Source organism: Anser brachyrhynchus, assembly GCF_964034855.1.
Source record: "Anser brachyrhynchus genome assembly, chromosome: 8".
Lineage (NCBI taxonomy): Eukaryota > Metazoa > Chordata > Aves > Anseriformes > Anatidae > Anser > Anser brachyrhynchus.
In genome coordinates this window covers 5647719-5666168 of record NC_137702.1, presented here as the reverse complement: position 1 = coordinate 5666168, position 18450 = coordinate 5647719, and the positions used below count along the sequence as shown (strand labels likewise).

At 41.9% G+C, this 18450-nt stretch overlaps 3 protein-coding genes across 6 annotated transcripts; 2 read left to right on the top strand and 1 right to left on the bottom strand.

Annotated features, from left to right (window-relative positions):
- Positions 1-442: 442 nt before the first annotated feature.
- Positions 443-5762, top strand: DIO1 (iodothyronine deiodinase 1). 2 transcript variants are annotated; one of them, XM_080603245.1, is made up of 4 exons: positions 443-1451; positions 3057-3200; positions 4414-4613; positions 5096-5762. In XM_080603245.1, exons 1-4 carry the CDS (start codon positions 1121-1123, stop codon positions 5159-5161), a joined length of 741 nt encoding a protein of 246 aa, XP_080459371.1. In that variant the 5' UTR covers positions 443-1120; the 3' UTR covers positions 5162-5762. The 2 variants fall into 2 exon arrangements, with proteins under 2 accessions (XP_080459371.1, XP_080459370.1); XM_080603244.1 differs by having other exon boundaries at positions 1111-1451; positions 4414-5762.
- A 642-nt stretch (positions 5763-6404) lies between these two features.
- On the bottom strand, positions 6405-9936 carry IFT25 (intraflagellar transport 25). 2 transcript variants are annotated; one of them, XM_080603250.1, is made up of 5 exons: positions 9558-9936; positions 9243-9349; positions 8494-8562; positions 7109-7152; positions 6405-6622 (listed from the first exon to the last, which is right to left on the bottom strand). In XM_080603250.1, exons 1-5 carry the CDS (start codon positions 9653-9655, stop codon positions 6515-6517), a joined length of 426 nt encoding a protein of 141 aa, XP_080459376.1. In that variant the 5' UTR covers positions 9656-9936; the 3' UTR covers positions 6405-6514. The 2 variants fall into 2 exon arrangements, with proteins under 2 accessions (XP_080459376.1, XP_080459377.1); XM_080603251.1 differs by having other exon boundaries at positions 9243-9346; positions 9558-9798.
- Positions 9863-16395, top strand: LRRC42 (leucine rich repeat containing 42). Of its 2 annotated transcripts, none has more exons than XM_080603236.1 (8): positions 9863-10003; positions 10549-11036; positions 13215-13346; positions 14435-14553; positions 14971-15059; positions 15140-15253; positions 15418-15502; positions 15909-16395. In XM_080603236.1, the coding sequence occupies exons 2-8, from the start codon at positions 10564-10566 to the stop codon at positions 16163-16165; spliced, it is 1269 nt and encodes a 422-aa protein (XP_080459362.1). In that variant the 5' UTR covers positions 9863-10003; positions 10549-10563; the 3' UTR covers positions 16166-16395. The 2 variants fall into 2 exon arrangements, with proteins under 2 accessions (XP_080459362.1, XP_080459363.1); XM_080603237.1 differs by lacking the exon at positions 9863-10003 and adding an exon at positions 10038-10250.
- Positions 16396-18450: the final 2055 nt, after the last annotated feature.

The window sequence follows — 18450 nt, the reverse complement described above, 5'->3', positions numbered from 1 at the left end:
GGCTCCGCCTGCGCCGTTAAAGGGCCCGCGGCCCTGCCCCAACATGAGGGGGGGGGTGCCTATGAAGGTGGGGGTTAACGGGTGCGGTGTAAAATGCCCGCCTGCTTACGGGCACTTTGACATATATAAATATATACATATATATGCACAGCGTAATGTGCTTGTGTAGGTATAATGGACATCTATGTGCGTAAACATAGGCAGTAATACATATGTATTTAAATGTATACAATATAAAATAAATTTTTATATAAAATTTATGTAAAAAATGCAATGTGTATTTTATATATAAATATATATATAGTAAGATATACGTATTTAAAAGTACATATAAAAATACATTATATGTGATATATATAAAATACACATATTTTATGTCTATTTTAAATAAATATACACACATATATACATATACATTTTATTTATATAAAATACACACATGTATATAAAACACACACAAATATATATAAAATAATTTTGATATCTATACATATACGTATATGTGTGTACATATATTTTATATGTATACGCATGTATATATATGAAACATATTTACATTATTATATATATAATACTTTTATATATATAAAATACTTTTACTATAAAATACTTTTCTGGGCATCCTCCCAGCCTGCGTGACGAGCCCCGGTGCATGGCAGAGGAGCACAGAGGACACAGCACGCGCCACGCTACCCCAACGCCATCAGCCACATCACTTCCGAAGCCCCCGTTGTAGATGTTGGCGGCTCCCGAGCCTAAACGCGTGGGTTTGAGCGCCTCAGCGCTGACAGGCCCAGCCCCGGGGCACCGTTAACCTAATTCTTGCTTTTAATCTGGGAAAACATCCCGATGCGGCCCCGCTCCTTACTAACGCACGCGATTTATCCGAAAAAAGCCTTGCAGCCGTGCAGTTGGCGTTAGAACTCTGCCCTGGCACGGGCGGAGGAGCACAGCGGGCGGGCTCCTCGCTCCCAGGTGCATGGAGTCCACGGGGAGGTGAAGGCCTGCAGAAATTGGGCCAAAATGAACTGGGCCACGTGGATGCCTTTCCTCCCCACCTCGCTACCTTTGCCCCTGCTGTCTCGCTGCGTTCCCATCGGAAGCCCTCACCTCCAGCACGATGTTCAGCATCAGGCTGCTGCTGCAGAAAACCCTCATTCTTCTGCACGTTACTGCGAGCGTTGTTGTCGGCAAAACACTCATGGTGCTGTTCCCCAACACCATGAAAAGACACATCCTAAAACAAGGCGAGAAGAGCAGAATGAACCAGAACCCGAAGTTCAGCTACGAAAACTGGGGCCCGACCTTTTTCAGCTTCCAGTATTTACTCTTCGTGCTGAAGGTGAAGTGGAAGAGGCTGGAGGACGAAGCCTACGAGGGTCGGCCTGCTCCCAACACGCCAGTGGTGACTTCCCAGGGGGACGTCCGGCTCCTCTTCGACTTCATGCGAGGTCAGTAATCATCCTAGTAAATGGTTTGGGTGTGCTAAAAGGGTAGGTGAGGACAAGAGGCTGCAAGGGGATAGGGACAATCAGGGAACGTGCTGCATCTTTCCCATCAAATGAACGCCGCCAGCCTGCTCTGCTGTCTTGTGAGCTCTCATGCCACCTGTCTGCCTCTTGATTTTCTAAAATAACCTGCTTATTGTCCTGGATACAGCATCCCTGCACGCCAGTAAGCTTATGAACCTCTTGCAAAAGCTGGCTCTGTCTGGAAATAACCTCCTTTTGACAGCAAAAGTGATAATTTGTTTTAGAGAGAAAAGATCCAGAGTCAGAACCGGGTGCAGTGAGTCACGACCATTGGCTGTCATTCCCTGTACATACAGAGAGTCCCATGCCAGCTCCGAAAGCCAGAATAGATCCTAGAAACTAGAAAGCACACAGTGTTTTTGCAGTTTTAAAGCAGCTAGAAATGAGGCAGAAGGAAAAGAAGTTGCTTTGTACTTTGTCCGCTACCTCCCACTGAGATCTCTGTAGAATGTGGAATTAATCATTAAGCAGCAGTGTCTGTCCCCACGGGAGGCATTAAATCCTTCTCTTTCTCTACATATTTATATATAAAATAGGGTTGCACAATTCAAATAGAGATACACAATAACTACAGAAAGGTACCCCCCCAATTAGATTCTTTAAGATGCAAAATATACTAGCAGCACTTTTTGAAGCTAAGCCCAGCCAGAAGGAAGATCCTGAACACACTTGAAATAATTTAGCATGGCCATGGACTAAAAATCCTGCAAGTTCTCTTAAACTGAGGCCTTGCAATCGGTTATGCAGATGCAAACACGTGGGTACACACTGTGTTAATCTGTAAGCAACTGCACAGATACTTTCCCCAGAGGCTTGTGTAACATTGGTTTAATAAATGCATAACCAAAGTTCTGTTTGGACATGAAATTGCAGAAATCCATGGAAAGCATGAACGCCTGTGGTGCATGACTGAGAATTCTGCAGCTTCCACTCGGCTCAGCTAGAGCTGACACCTGAAAAAAGTCAGGACATATCCAGTTGGTTCAACAGAATTAAGAATCTGTGCTTAGATGTCCATTTCTGAATGACTGTCTGTTGAGAAACCTTGCAAACGATCATGCTTAATACTTTTCAAAGTCCTTAGTATGAAAGATCTCAGGGAGGCTGCCAGGCACTGCATGCTGTATATCCATTTTAGAGCAGCACACTATCCCAAAATGCTAGTGACTTGAGAAATGGCTCTCATGGGGAGGACGCAAGACATGTATCTGTAGGGTACCTTCTGCCTTCACCGGGCTTTGCACAGAAAGGACCCTCCTCGGTTAAGCTCACTGTTGGACCCTGCGCTGGTCAGTGCCAGGCTAAGGAACAGAAAGCATCTTTATGCTTGTTTTGTACAGGAACTTGGTGATACAGACGTTCTGCTGCCAATTTTTATGTCCTAGGAAGAAAGCTGTCCACAAAGTGGCTTAACCACTGTCACTCAGGAAACCGCGTGGCAGAGGCTCACTTCAGTGTATTAATTCACTTCCGGCCTCCCTCCCACCACCAACTTAACCACAGTGTCCCCTGCTTTTCTTCTAGGTAACCGACCTTTAATCCTGAATTTTGGAAGTTGCACCTGACCTTCATTCATGTTAAAATTTGATGAGTTCAACAAGCTCGTCAAAGATTTCAGCTCCATAGCAGATTTCCTTATCATCTACATCGAAGAAGCTCACGCAGCAGGTACCGTACAAACATCATATTAATGCCCGCCAGAACTTCAGATATGTATCATTCCTTTAAGAAGGAAAAACATTTTGGCAAAGGAAGTAACTACAAATGAGAAAGAAATCTTCCTAAAATCAAAAGTGGCAACACCAAATCTAGGCACCAGTTTGCATCCCCGGTTCTCCAACGATTTGACTCACACACCTGACTTCACACTGAAATACTCCTGTTGAAGATGCTTATCTCTGTGAAGCGAAGCACATAGTTAAATCTTTGCAAAACTTCCTCCCAGTCGTAGTACAGCTCCTTTTGGAAAATATGAACAAAAATGAAAAGAGTGTTTCACAGAACAAAGGTTGACAGCATGTCTTAAGTGTTTTAAAAACAAAACAGTATAGTTTTTGTAAATCATTTTTAACGTGTCAAGAACAGGATGCAGACTTTAATTAAAAAATAGCAAACAAACTGCACACACTCTTTTATCTACACTGGACTAAGTAACATGTTGGCAGAGATTTCTATCCCCAGGTTAAGGTGGTTTTCTAAAATGCAACGTTTACAGTTTTCAAGTTTTCTAACATTACATCACTTACAGTTCTTGAGAAACAGACAGCCAAGCCACCAAAATCTTCTACTTGTTTCCCCTTTCCAAGGAAGTTATATGCAAATGATTATTTGCATATTTCTAAAAACCAAGGAGGGGCCTCCTCTCTCGTATATTTCAGTCATCAGATCTAAAATTAATTTTATAGGCTTAATGAGTAGAGTCAAGCTGAATGAACAACACTACTGCTGAGACTGCTAAATGAACAGGTATCAGCTAACAGCTGATAATCAGCTTGTAATTTAAAAATCGCCTTCTCTGCACCAATAATTTTGGCAAACTTTATCCGGATGCATCTCCCACACCTGGTATCCTTCCAGGCTTGATTTATGTGGGAAAAATTCAGCTAAAATACATCAAGTATTTCTGAATCCAGGGCAAGGAAGAAATGCAGTTTGTTCAAATTAAAGTGGGAAAACAAACAAACAAACAAAACACCATGTGATTACTTATTTGCAAAGCTGTAGTGTTCTCCTACTCTAAAGCAGACCTTAATTTCATTAATTTTAGGAGTAAATTGCAATATTCTTTTAACACAGTTTTGGTACATGACACGCAGTACATCTCCACCCCAACTGTCTACTCAAAATGTCCCTTGCTAAATACCTTTCTCATTTGTTTCAGATGGATGGGCTTTTAAAAACAATATCGTTATTAAAAATCACAGAAGCCTTGAAGATCGAAAAATTGCAGCACAATTTCTTCAGAAAAATAATCCTTTATGTCCAGTGGTTTTAGACACTATGGAAAACCTCAGCAGTTCGAAATATGCTGCGCTGCCAGAAAGACTGTATCTACTTCAAGAGGGGAAGGTTATCTACAAGGTAAAACCCATCAACAATATTGGGCACAATACATGGAGATTCTCAATTTTTAAAATAAGAATGTTTTACATTTTATGCGAGTATTTCATTCTATTTCATAGTTGCTAATTTCGCAATCCACTGTAACTGTAGAAAAAAAAAAGAAAAGGACTTGCAGTAAAACCAGTCTGGGCCATTACGGCGTACATATTTGATGTACACCTCAGTCCTGCTCAAATATTTATCCCATGGCTCATTAGAAAACCTAGCTACATCTAAGCTGTGAGATCCAGGAACACTCCCCAGCTCCAGGATCCCAGCATTGGCCCTGCCCCAGCTACACAGCGGGGTGTGACCTGTGCACACACCATCTCCCATGCGACAGCTGCCAAGCAAAAGAAACCCAAGCACACCTACCCACAGCTCTGATTTAACTGCTGTGCTCTAAAGGACTTCTGCTCTGTGTATTTGAGCATTACTGTATAATTTTATTGCCTTTGCAGGGAGGAGTGGGGCCTTGGAACTATCACCCCCAGGAAATACGCACCATTCTGGAAAAACTGAAATAGAAAAAGAAAGAAGAGGACTTCAGAGTAAAGACTAGCTGGGTAAAAAAGCTCAATGAATAAGTTTTCATGGACATAACTGTTAAAATTAAAAGAAAGACAATTTAAAAATAACAGAACACCTAGAGAGAGAGTAACATGTGCATCTAAAGAGCATTTACAGTGTGATTCATCATTTGTCTGGAGGTTTTCAAGTCTCATCGGTACAACCTCGTCTATCGCGCTGTAGTGTCTTACTGCACTCACACCACAAGCAGTAACGAACAGTAGCTGAGCTATTAGGATTGGATATCGACATTTACATTCCTAAGAAATATCATGCAGGATAAACCTCAGGGGTGGTGACATTTGCAAAAGTCAACTGGCATGCAAAACAACCAATTTCACATTAATAAGTTTCTCTTGTACACATCCGGTTTTCTTAAATGTTCCCTTCCACAGACTTCAGAAGGCTTGTGAATAAGACAATCTCTATTAACATTTGTTTCTATTAATATTTGTTATGACAGTCATAGCTTAAAGCACAGACAGCTGTGACCTGATTTTAGAAAATATTTATAGAAATAAAGGATCGATCTGCAATTATTAAAACACTGTCAGAGCATCGTACGACTCCAGCTTCTTTTTCCCCACCGGTTATTTATAAGCATTAGTAGAAGTTTATATACATCCTATTATTCTTGCACAGTTTCTTTTGAGTTAATGAGGTTTCCAATTTTAGAACTTTTGAAGAACTTCTTTGAGAGTAAGAAGTAATTCCTCCCATTTAAGTATTTCACATTTTCTTCTATTCAACTCAGGGTGCAAGGGAAACATCTCACAGGAAACTGGGTTTTAATTCATATATTAAGAAAGCCCGACCTAAACACAATGATTTAAATGGACTTAGCTATGTTCAAGTATTCTTGATAACACTCCAGATTATAAAGCTAGAAAGCTGTTACTATAATTAAGGACATCTAAGCACAGATTCTTAATTCTGTTAATGAACCAACTGGACATGTCCTGACTTTTTTCAGAGGTGTCCGCTCTAGCTGAGCTGAGTGGAAGCTGCAGAATTCTCAGTCATGCACCACAGGCGTTCATGCTTTCAATGGATTTCTGCAATTTCCTGTCCAAACAGAACTCTGGTTATGTATTTATAAAACTAATGTTACACAAGCCCCTGGCAAAAGTATCTATGCGGTTGCTTACCAATTAACTGCATTACGTACATTAAACTAGTGGTGAATACACACTACATCTATATCTTCAAAAAATGCTTTAATACAAAGTTTTAATAATAAATATTCCCTGCAATACGGATATCAAAATATAATACAAAAGGAAAAGAAAAGGTACAAATTTAAGCTGGACTTAAGTATTTTCTGCTGTGCCCTCTGCCATCACCCTGTGCACTGATACAAAATGATCAAAGGCAGACTTGATGATGAACCGCAAGTAAGTGGCTGGGAAATCAGGAAGCTGTAGAAGAGAAAAAAAAAGCTTATTTTAGTCTCTGTAGTAACATAACTATCAAACCATTTGCAGAAGTTTGTTAGAAGAACCTGTGTTCCTATGTCTGTTTTCAAATTACACATAAATCATGGTGTTCTAAAAAATTTAGCCAGCTTCAGAGATTCTTTAGAAGAGAGCAATTAAAAACAGTTGTCCCTCCCCACCCCTGAATATTGATTGCAGCCTTCACAACAATTCAGGGAGGAAAGACCACCATCCTTCTGGAAGGAGCTCTTTCACACAGGAGCAGTAGTCAGATGCAACTTCATACCACAGTCTACAGAGGAGCAGCAGGAAAGTGCAGTCTTGTATCATGATTTACAAATTCCTGTATCTAATGCTGAGTTAGCAATAATTATAAATAAAAATGTTTTGATTTTTCATGGTTTCTACCCAGTTAGTCTAGACATCCTGTTCCTTGAAGCACTGCTGGTATATCCTGTGAATACTCACTGGAAATTCTTCCATTTGAAGCTGTCCTTCTGTGTGTTGCAAATCTAGAAAATACATATTTTCAGCAAATAATGAGTAACGGTCTGCAATGCTGTGAAAAAATTTCACTGGATGTCACAGTTCATGAGAGTTTAAGGAGCATGAACTTGCACAACATACAGAAATTGTTCTTTACAAGGTAATTTAAGAGAACAAATACTCTTTGCAATATCCCAGTGTAAAAATATAACTCATTACACTGCTTTATAAAACATCACCCAAGGGGCATTAAAAAACATAATAATGCAGGCAATGGCACTCTATTATACTATGTAAGTCTTATTTTAATTTCTGGAACAAAAGAGGGTGTACAAGTAGTGCCTGAGCCCTTCTACATCATTTTACATCTCCAAACAGCTAATCAGAACATCAGTGTTCATAAACTTTATTTAAACGTGTCTATTAAACAAATGTCTAATAACATAATCATCAAGCCAGACCTGAATACTCAACAGACATGGAGTTAAAATGACTCACTGAAAAAATACAGAGTGCACCAGTGATAAAAAGGATGGTTTTATCTGTACGTCTCAGTAGAACCTATATAAAATCTAAGCTCAATTTTATAAGCATAATTTTTACACACTATGCAAACTTAGTGAAAGGCATAAAATTAAGATTTAACATTAGAAGAAAATGTATTGTTTCCTGGTGTATTTGTTTATCATTATCCATCTGAAAATGCGGTTTTCAAGTTGAGAAAATGGTGCTATACAGCACCAGGCTACATGACAGGAAACCTGGTTATTTTCCAACATGTCCATGTTCTCACTCGATGTTCAAAGAAACCAATGGGCAACTCCAAAAATTTGATATTTATGCTAGAGGTGATAGCTCTCTCCAGAAGGTGCACCACTGAAATTTTTCAGGCAACTATGGTCAAAATCTAAATGCATTACTGTGAAAATTACTCCATAGAAGAACATCACATGGAATTTTTGCAGGAAAACAGGGATTCCTGTGAAATTAAAAAAAAACAAAACTAACCAATACTAACTGAAATTATATGAAGAAATCTAGGTCACACGGCTCTACCAAGGCCTGACAATGTGACTAGTCTTGTTCTCAGATACATGCAAGGATACAACATGCCAGGGTACACATCCTAGTGTTACTAAGTTAGTTTTCTAGGGGAGAAAAAAAGAAAGAAGTAGAACTTCCTAATCAAGGTTTTTATTTTTGTTTAGTTATCTCTATACATAGTAACAATAAAAGTCAATTGGAATCCTCCCTAGTTTGCCTAAAAAAAGCTTTGTTATTCAAAACTTTGAAATAAGTGAATCAGCAAATGCACAGATCAACATCACTCCCACAAAATCCCATCCACTTCAGATTCAGAATCTCACCTTTTTCAACGCACTGTTCAAAATCTACTGGGTCTTTAGATATGCTTCTTTCAATCCTCAAGGTCCGCACTAAAATACATAGCGTTTAAAATATCAACATAAATTCTGCATTTTATTGAAAATGATATTTACTGCATCACTTTCCATCTACAAAGCATCTTATCAGTATTAACTAATTCACTGCTCCTCTAGCTTAGGGCCTTGGATTGCAATAAAACCACCACACTCCTGCTTCAGGTTGGACAAACAATGACAAGTTTTCAGTTGTGTTGTACAGCCTCTGCTGACGGTCAAGCTCCCGTACCCATGCTCTCACCTCAGAACAGTCCTTTTGGTCTTACAGCTCACATTTTCCCTCACTCTATTTTAGAAAATAAAATTCAGTGTTGTCATACACGATTATAAAAATCAGTATTAAAAATAAATCATTAAAACAGTAAGCATTGCAGTTCTGTCCATAAATCAGATCATAAGATCAGCCACCACTGTACTACAGAAGTTAACTATAAGACCAATACAAGGTTGCTATGAGAACACAATAACAACCGCAGCTGGGGCAGATTGGCCATCTTTTTCTGATGTATTTATGAAAAACTTTGGACATGCAAGACAAATGTTTTGTTTAGCTGTACCTTTATTCACATGCTAAAAGCGACTACTTAAAAATACAAGGCTACTGAGAGAATGCGCATGTAAGTGAATACATTTTGAATAATCTGTACCGTATACTGCAATACACGAAGCCTTACCCAAATAACACTGGATTGCGACTTTGCTGATTTTTACACATTTAGGAAAACCAATAATGAATTCCTGCGGGAACATTCCTGTCGTCGTCCAGAACGTTTCAGAACTTCTGTGGAGAAAGCAGGACAAAAAAAAAAGAAAACCACCCACGGCTATTTATAGCTGCCTTGAAAGAAGATTTAAAAATAAAGAAAGAATGCGAGGCCATCATTATTGGGGGGGGCATTTTAGTTTGTGTTGGGGGAGCAGAAAATACTTCAGCTCCGAGAGGCACCGTGGTGCCAGGGGACCCCCTCACGGCCCCTCGCCGCCCTCACCCGTCCGCCATGTTCTCGGCGGGGTGCTCCGGGTCGCTGGAGGTGGCGAGGACGAGGGCAGCGCCCGCCGAGCTCCGGCACCAGTCGGCGGCCCCCATCGCGGGCCGGGAGCGGAGGGGAAGGCCGAGCCCGGTGCCGCCGGTACCGGGCAGCGGCGACGCCCCGGAGCACCGCGGCTGTGGCCGGGCGAGCCGGTGCCGCAGCGGGCGGCGGCAGCGGGACCCCCGTGGGGTGGGGGAAGGGGGGGGGTACCGGGGAAACGGCGGCGGTGCCTCCCTGCGGAGCCCACCCCGGAGCCGCTTCCCCTCAGCGCCCCGCTGCCAGCCCCGGTCCCCTCCCGCTGCCCGCCCCCGGCGCGGCCCCGCCTGCTGCCGCCGGCGCTGCGGGATGGGAGCGGCGAGCGCGGCCCCGGCTGACGGCGCGGCGGGGCGGCCCCGGCGGGGCAGGTAGGTGCGGGCAGCGCCCCCCGGGCCCGGGCCCCTCAGCCCCGCTCCTGCCGGGCAGGGAAGGGGTCGAGCCCCAGCCCTCCTCAGCCACCTCCGCGGCGGGCTCCGGAGCTGGGGGCATGGCGCAAAGCAGAGCCCCCCGCGGAGACCTCGGTGCCGGCCGGGGCTCCCCTGCCCTGCCCACCCTTCTCCCCTTCTCTGGGAGCCGGGAGGGAGCCCCTCCGGCGGGCTTGGCTGCCCTGCTGCGGTCAGCCATTTACCCTCCTCCTCCTCTTCTTTCCCCCTTCCTGCAGCACAGCCAGGGCCCAGCTGCGTCCCCCCCCCCTCACACCCCGGCTCCCCTTCGCCATCCCTGGGTTCAGCCCCCCCGTGCCCAGTGTCTGTGGTCTGATGGCAGACAGCGCACGGCCCTGGTGGAGGCAGCGCGGCCCTCCTGGCGCTGCGGGGTTACGTGACAACGTGCACTCAGGGCACCCAGGATTGCTGACGGGGCTTGGGGTCTTTTCCAAGTCGTGCTTTACCTGTCTTCGGTTTGTTTTTTGCAGAACTGGGCGAGGGGAATGTCGTGCTGGCTCCGCTCAGAAAGCTGTCTGGATACCGGGCCAATATACGTGCGTGAAAATGGGAAGCTGCACGTGGTAAACCAGGGTGCGGGCGGCGTACAGAATGTCACTCCCAAAGCAAGACCTTTCAGGCTGTTCTCCAGAGGATTTTCTGTGGAGCTTTGTATGAACAGGGAGGACGATAGGGCAAGGAGGCAGAGGACCGATCATTTCATCTTCACGTATACCAAGGAGGGGAACCTCCGATACTCGGCCAAGTCCCTCTTCAGCCTAGTGCTGGGGTACATTTCTGACAATGTTGATCACATTGACTCGTTGATTGGTTTCCCAGAGCAGATTGCTGAAAAGCTCTTTTCAGCTGCAGAAGCAAGACAAAAGTTCACAGAACCAGTTACAGGACTGAGAGCTCTACAGAAGTTTACTGAAGCATATGGCAATTTGGTGCTATGTTCCTTATGTCTGCGGAATAGGTAAGTGCATTCAGTAACAAACATCTCCTAGTGCTTTTTGCTAGCATGCTTATTTTTCCCCTTACTTTCTCTCAAAAGTAACTTTTCAAAAAATTTAGGCCTTATAGCACCACCTATTTTTAGTCAACTGACTTGAGCCTTGTCTTACTCTGCTGCTTGTTTCCTTTCGTACCATTCCTTTCCTAACAAGTACAGCCCACAGCTGCTGGTTTCACACTAAGATACAAGGCAATACAGGTAATAGAATACATCCATGTTAACTAACAGGGGATTTTATTTGAAGGATTAAACTTGCAACTATTTTTTAACAATACTAATCAGTATTTGCATAACAGTCTATGTGTAATGCCATCTCAGGTATTTCTTGGGTCATTTTTGTAATTGTACTTAAAAGCATTTCAACATGCTTAGCTGACTGTACAGATAAAATACACCCTTGCAGACCATCTGGGATTATTTACTATAAGTTTTTAACTCATTTCATTTTTTATCCTGTTTCATTTTGGGTGCTGAGCAGAAGACAGAGTCTTGTAGGTGAGAGAGCCTTTGAAGTCAGGCAGGTTTTACCTTAGTGGTAATTGTGGTTCCTATCCCCATACTGAACATACCTTAATGAGGTTCTGATTAGAATAAAGCTTTTTTTTTTCCACCTTCTCAATCTTCACGTTTTCTTTCTCTACAAGAGAGCCTCACCAGCCTTAAAACTGAATGTGCTTTTAAAGCTTTGCTCCTACTGAAGTCTTTCCAAGTACTGTAATGAGACTATCTTCCGTCTATACGCTTTAAAAGAGATGGTTTATCCAGTTTAAAATCAAAGTACAGGCATATTCATCTGAAGTGCCAAGGGTGTTTTGAGCACAGTAGGAATGTTTGATCAGAGGTCAATTATCCTTTGTTTTATCTCTTAAACCTACTCCCTCTTTATTTTTAGTACAGATACTTTTTATGAGCTTAATTCAGAAATGAAGTTACCTCTGGCATAGTTTGCTGTTACAGAAAGCTTCGTTAAGTATCAAGTCTCTGAAATCCAGGAAGTAAGATACTAAGGCATTTTTTGATTAATTGTGTTTATAAAAGAGCCCACTCTTCACAAACCTTCAGAGCTACAATGCTCTATCGAGAGTTGTTTCACACTCTGACTGCATATATTGCCTTCCACAAAACTGAATTGTGTGGCAAAGGGATTTGGTGGGGTAGTTTGGTAGGTATACTTGCACTAAGAAGGTGCTCATACTTCTGTGGGTAAGAAGGCATTCATTGAGGAATGAAATTAGTAAACACACCTCATTTCAGCACTGAAGATGTTATCCTCAGAGATTGTCTTGCCGTGGGGACTATGAGGTAAATTCAGGAGAGATTAGTGAATTCAGGGGTTGTGTTGCTGTGGAATAAGCCACAAATGCAAGGGAGATGGGGGTAAGGTAGTAACTGCTACGTGCAAGCAGGGTGTTACTGCATATTCATGCATGCCATTCTTCATTGCATTCCTACCTCTAAACCTCCTACTGAATAGTTCCAGCACAGATGTTTGCATGGCTGCAGAGTGAATCGGATCAGGGAACCAACACAGCTCAAAAAAAATAACCCACTGAGTAACCACTGCCTGGGGTGTAGTCACAACTCCAGTTGGAGTCCAGGGTCCTGCAGGCATCTTGTTGGACTCAGTCTAGCGAGCTGGGCAACGTCTCTAGTGAAGTATTGTATTTACACATGTGGAAAGTAAAATTTTACCATTTGGCAAGCTATGCTGATGCATTCAGAATAGATTTGAAACCTGGGTGAATGTTGGTTTGTCTCCGCGCTACCTAGATACTAAGGAAGAGCAATTTGTGACTCTGATTTGAAGTAATATATTCTACATTATTCTGAAATAATACAGTAATAATCTGTAAACAGGCCCCTAATAATGATGTTTGCAAATTGAGGTTGTAATCGTTAGTCCATCATTTTGTGTCATAACCAAACCATGATATTTATTCAAGGAGAAGGCTGGGGATTCAGATGTGTTGTGTGCAGAATGCAGTGTAAAAACGATAATTACAACAGCTGGCCAATTTCTGTCAGTTTCTACACAGATACATATGAGAAATAACTGCCTTATGCTTGTGACTCTTGAGAATACTTGAGGAACCCGTCTTATGTGCCCTGAACACTGATCGCTTTTTTTGTTCTTTACAGATACCTGCTTGTCTCTGAAAAACTAGAAGAAATTAAATCTTTCCGGGATCTGACATGTTTGGATCTTTCCTGTTGTAAACTCGGAGATGAACATGAACTTTTAGAACACCTCACTAAAGAGGCTCTGTCTAGGTACTAATTGCTTGACATGTATCTAAAGATGACACTTTCTTTTCCTATCACTAAGGAGCTCAAAGAGTCAAGTTGTGACTTTAAAGAAAAATTTCACAGGCAGTAGCGTATAAGTTTGAAGATTTTGGTTGTTGATAAAACCTGTTCTTGAAGTAAACAAAATACAGAATTTATTGTACAAAAAGAACGTGCTCTAAAGGACACACTGAATCTCAAAGGTACTATAAATGTGCGAGATAATTTGCTTCTCATGTATTTTTATAATTTGCATTGGGCAGGTAAAAAAAATGCATCTTATCATTTGTAGCTGCTTTACACTTTTATTTCCTTCTTTAAAGGATAACTTTTATCAGACAAATTTTTAACTAAACCAGTATACCAGATGGAGATTTGTGCAAGCACTAGGTTGATGTTTAGTTAATTAATACTTTGGAAAATAAATTTTATGTTTGATACTGAAGATTGAAAAGTAGAAAAATTGGGAAAACAGTAGGCAGAGTAGCTGTTAACTAGGGGATATTACATTTATATAAAACTTCGATACTTTGATGCATTTCGAGATGAGATTTTGTTTTCGAAGCACTTTGAAAAATGTTGTAATGTTATGTTTTTCCTGAGTTCGTCTGTGTTAATAAGACCTCATTGTTTACTTAAAAATCATTGCTGTATCTCGTACCAAATCTGTCCTCTCCCATTTTGCCAAGCATTTTTCTCTTCAGTTTTGAGTGAAGTTGAGATTGGCAGCCTCAGTTTAAATAACTTCAGTTTATAAAGAACCTCCTTGTCTCTGTTAGCAAATGCTTGTGCTCTAGGACAAGTTTGTCACTGGAGTTCCGTGAATAACTGGTCAAATAAGTGCTTCTGTTGAGCTAGCAGAAGGAATATAAAAACATTTGTCAGTCCTACCAACCCAGGATTCTTTCTTGCTACTTTTTATTAATGTTAATAAAAAGTTTTTATTAACCCTTCAGTAGGCTGAAGGGTTGGCACAAGATGAGCCCAGACTTTCTGCATAGAGTTTTAAGATATTCTGCAAAACTGTCTAAATAAAGTGACTGTAAACGATTGTTTTATATTTCTCCTTCCAGTGTAAAAAGGCTTCTCTTGAAAGACAACGCTTTATCAGATGCAGGCCTTCGCAGAATGACAGCACCAGTACGAGTATTGAAAAAGGGACTTGAGAATCTTTTGGTATTAGACTTGTCTTGTAAGTGCTTCATGGTATAATATTAGAAGCAAACTGTCTTTTTTTTTTTTTTGATATTTTTCCTATTTAATATTGAAGGGATACAAATAATTTAACAATTCCTGTGAGCCTAGTACCCAGCCCCAGGTTTGACCGCCAACTTTCCACAAGGCGCAGGTCCTACCTGTAAGTCTCAGCTACTTGCTACTTACATAAATATCTTTAATAGTATGGGAATTAATATTGTAAAACTCATATTTTGACCATTAGAGGAAAAATACCACATTTGGCTCAATTTCCAAACATGAGTCATCCTACAAAAAAACAGGCCAAAAAATCCCTTGTTCGAGTATTAGCTTTTGGAACAAATAATTTCTTGGTATTCTGACTATCTTCTTCCACATCTTGCAACTTAACTAACTTTACCTGACCTTACAGGTAACCCTAAAATCACAGATGTGGGAATTGGATACCTTCTTTGTTTCAAGAAGTTGAACTGTTTGGATATTTCTGGGACAGGTCTCAAGGTAAAAGAGCTTCTAAGTTTAATGGACAAGTATAACCAAATGTTCTTTCCCTCTGACTTCTTTATTTCCCTTTTCACTAGGATGTTAATGCTGTCATTAAACGAATCCAAATGCAGATAGGCTTGGTTCACTCAGAAGTGCCTCTGAAAGAATTTGATCATAGTAACTGCAAAACAGAGGGATGGGCAGAGCAGGTATGGGTTTTTAAGTCTATTTTACTTTCTAGAAATGGTTCTCATATAATACCTATGAGGTATTAGATCACTGGATAGGAAATAATAAGGGATAGAGTTGTTTCTGTTGACGTTTCTGTAAACTTTACAAGAAATATTTTTAACTCCCTCAAATCTTCTTTCAGACAGTCTTGCAGTGGGAGCAGGCAGTTATGGAGGCTGTCAAGCCACAAGAAGACTTGAGATCCAGAACAGCAGCTCAACACTTCTGTACGTAATTGAATAGAGACCACATTATTTAATTGTTATCTAGGAGGAATATTTTCATGCATTTTTGTAGTACAAATAGCATCTCAGATGTGCAATTTCAGCCATTTGCGCAACTGCTTTACAATGTGGTGGGAGGTTTTTTGTGGTTTTTTTTTTCGTATTTGTTAGACTGCTGGATAACTTTCTTAAAATTCAGCATGACGACAGGCTTAGGGCAACATCTGATAACTGAGTTTTCTCCTTAAAATCCTGAGTCCAAAATTGTTCATTTCCCCTATGTATGTTTCAGCAAAACAGACAGTATTTCCAGGTTTGCTTGGCCAAAACAATTTGCAACACACGTGTGCATTTTAAGTCATTATTCTGTTTTTCCCCAACTCTGAACTTTTTGTTTTCCCCCCTGTAGATGGCAAGACACGCAGAATAGAGGAAGCAGTCAAATGCAAGTTGGTGGAGACCGAAACCAAAGCATCTGGAAACTTGCAGTTTTATAAGGAAAAGGTTCAAAATTGCCATTCACCTTTGAAAAAGGAGGTTGCAGGCAGCCATGAATCAAAGAACAATAAAAAAAGAGCTTTGGCTGAACAAGAGAGAGAAAGGACTTCCAAACAGAAGCATCTGTGCCTCACAGTGGAGGACTGGGATTTGTTAAATACCTACTGAGTCAGAAAGAAACGAGTCTTTTGTTTGTTGTTTTTTTGCTGACAACGGATTTTAGACGCGTTCAGAGGGAGTAACAAAGCAGACCAGTATTGTTAAAGCTGGTTGCTGTGATATGGTTGTGTTATCGTAGGCTTGGGGAGGGGAGGGCTAGAGTCCAGGAGGAGGGTGATGTTACTACTGTATATTTTCAATACATAATTTTTTTCAAATAAAGTTTTTGTTGTCATCCTTAACTAAATCTTCTGACGTAGATATCGTTCACAAAAATACTGGTCCTGTCCCTTCTCATCTTTTGTCTCCTCAGGAGCCAAAGACTAATAATGATTGCAACTTATTGGAAGTAAAGCTGCGCTGTGCTTGTCAAGTGCAGTGGGCCTTTAACAGTGCTGCTAGTACAGAAGCCTCAGCCTGTAAAAGCAGAGGCTGTGCTGATAGAGCTCTGACAAAGGGAGGAAGCAAACAGGATAAGTACGGGCCTGGGGGAGGGAGGGAAGCAGAGAGACAGAAACCCCTCGGTAACATCGCACAAATTCAAAGAACAGAAGTCCCCTATCTCCTTCCTTTTAACCCAGGAAATGAAAGCTGAAACTGGGTTACTGCAGAGATTAAACTCTACGGCTGTAATATGCCTTGCCTTACAAGCAAATCCTGCCTGCGCTTTGTGCTTTAAAGCCGCTTCTCAGTGTGTGTGCAAGCTTGCTGTACGCTAACTGCATTTCATCTAAAACATTCAGGGAAGTGTTCACTGAACAGTACACGCTTGCTACAAAAGGCATAGATACAATCATTCTGTTTTGGTCTTTCTGAAACCAGGAGTACAGCTGTAACACCACAGGTTTGTTTATCATTAAAACAGGACTGGAATTCAATCAAAACTGTCTGAGGTGCACAGTGCCCATGAGCTGGGCCCCGAGACCATCGTTGTGCCCTTTAAGGCCAAGAACTTGGGACAGGTTTCTTCTGCTAGTGCTTTTTTGGGTATCTTCCTTTCAGTGTTTGTCACAGTTCAGTAATGAGGAAAGCAGCCCATCCTTGGAAATCACAGATGCCAAGAAAGGGAACTTCACCTCAGAAATGTGTAGAGATGAGAGGGAAGACCCTGCCTCTCTTTGTTTCTTTATTGCTGAAGTTTCTTCAACAAGGACTACAAACAAACAAAACAAGCATACTTGCATTCAAGCCCTACATTTTTTCCCAGAAACTAGGCTATTTATAGCTTCCACTGAAGACTACATCAGCCCTCTTCTGAGACAAATAATGGCACAAACAGTGACTTAGCAGAACCGCTACCAGGGAGGAAGAAGGCTGTGACACACAAGCACAAGCCTCCTCCTGCAGCTGGCTTTCGGTTCAGCAGCCAACGTGGATTTCTTCTGCTAGCTCTTCTGCGACTGTGAGATCTGCTAACCTGCGCATGCAGAGGCCAGCCTCAGAGCATTGTGTACTCTCTTTCACATCAGTAAAGCAGCTGGGAGCTGACACCAAGAGACAGAAAATAGGCGCATTGTGATTTGGCATGAACGGCCTGCCCAGGTCACAGGAGTGTCAGAAAAATAACACGGTATAGCTCCGCTTTTCTAAAGAGGCGTTTTAGAGCACTGTGTTTTTTACGTTCTCCACCCCTGGTAAAATTAGTCCTTTTCTTAGCTCTTCATGCTGACCGGCAGACTTCCTCTTTTAAACACACCGTTGTGTAAATTTTATCCTGAAATGACTTAGGCACGTTACCACTCTGTACTCAACCCCTAATCTCTGTTTAGAGCTCTGAGGCACAAATCCTCCACTGACAGGGGAGCTGCTGCAATGACTGACAAATACAGGACCGGGGGAATCCTGCAATTGCCACATGGCCCAGCCTAACCAGCGTCCTCTTCCCACCCACAGCAAATGTGAGAGGCTGCAGAAAGTCATGGCTGTCCCACTATTTTTAATGCAGAACAAGTTTCTTACTAACCGTATTTGCCGGTCTCAATGCTGAGCATGAAGGTTTCAAAGCCCACGAAGAAGGCAAACAGCCGGTGGCTGAACCCAAGCTGGATCACAAAGCAGCTCTTCCCCAGAAGAGAGGGAGCTGCCCCCGAACCACCCCTCCTTGAGCTCTTCTGAGGAAGTGCTGCAGAACATCCTTGTAGATTGCCCCTGGAAATGCTTTGGCGTAATAAGAGAAGCACAGCAACTACAACAAACCAGGATTTACTGACCCCAAATCAGCCCTGTTGAAATGTTAGATGCCTGTGATTTTCTGGTAAAAACGTGCATCTCTATTTCATGTTTTGACTGAGGCT

Bases quoted from the DNA above. Each gene is read 5' to 3' on its own strand.
- LRRC42 (XM_080603236.1), top strand. From the start codon at position 10,564: ATGTCGTGCTGGCTCCGCTCAGAAAGCTGTCTGGATACCGGGCCAATA. The intron at 15,060-15,139 runs GTAAAAGAGCTT...CCTTTTCACTAG, and splicing joins TTTCTGGGACAGGTCTCAAG to GATGTTAATGCTGTCATTAA. The intron at 15,503-15,908 runs GTACGTAATTGA...TCCCCCCTGTAG, and splicing joins AACAGCAGCTCAACACTTCT to ATGGCAAGACACGCAGAATA.
- IFT25 (XM_080603250.1), bottom strand. From the start codon at position 9,655: ATGGGGGCCGCCGACTGGTGCCGGAGCTCGGCGGGCGCTGCCCTCGTC. The intron at 8,563-9,242 runs GTAAGGCTTCGT...TATGTATTTTAG, and splicing joins CGCAATCCAGTGTTATTTGG to TGCGGACCTTGAGGATTGAA. The intron at 7,153-8,493 runs GTGAGATTCTGA...TGTATTTTCTAG, and splicing joins TGAACAGTGCGTTGAAAAAG to ATTTGCAACACACAGAAGGA.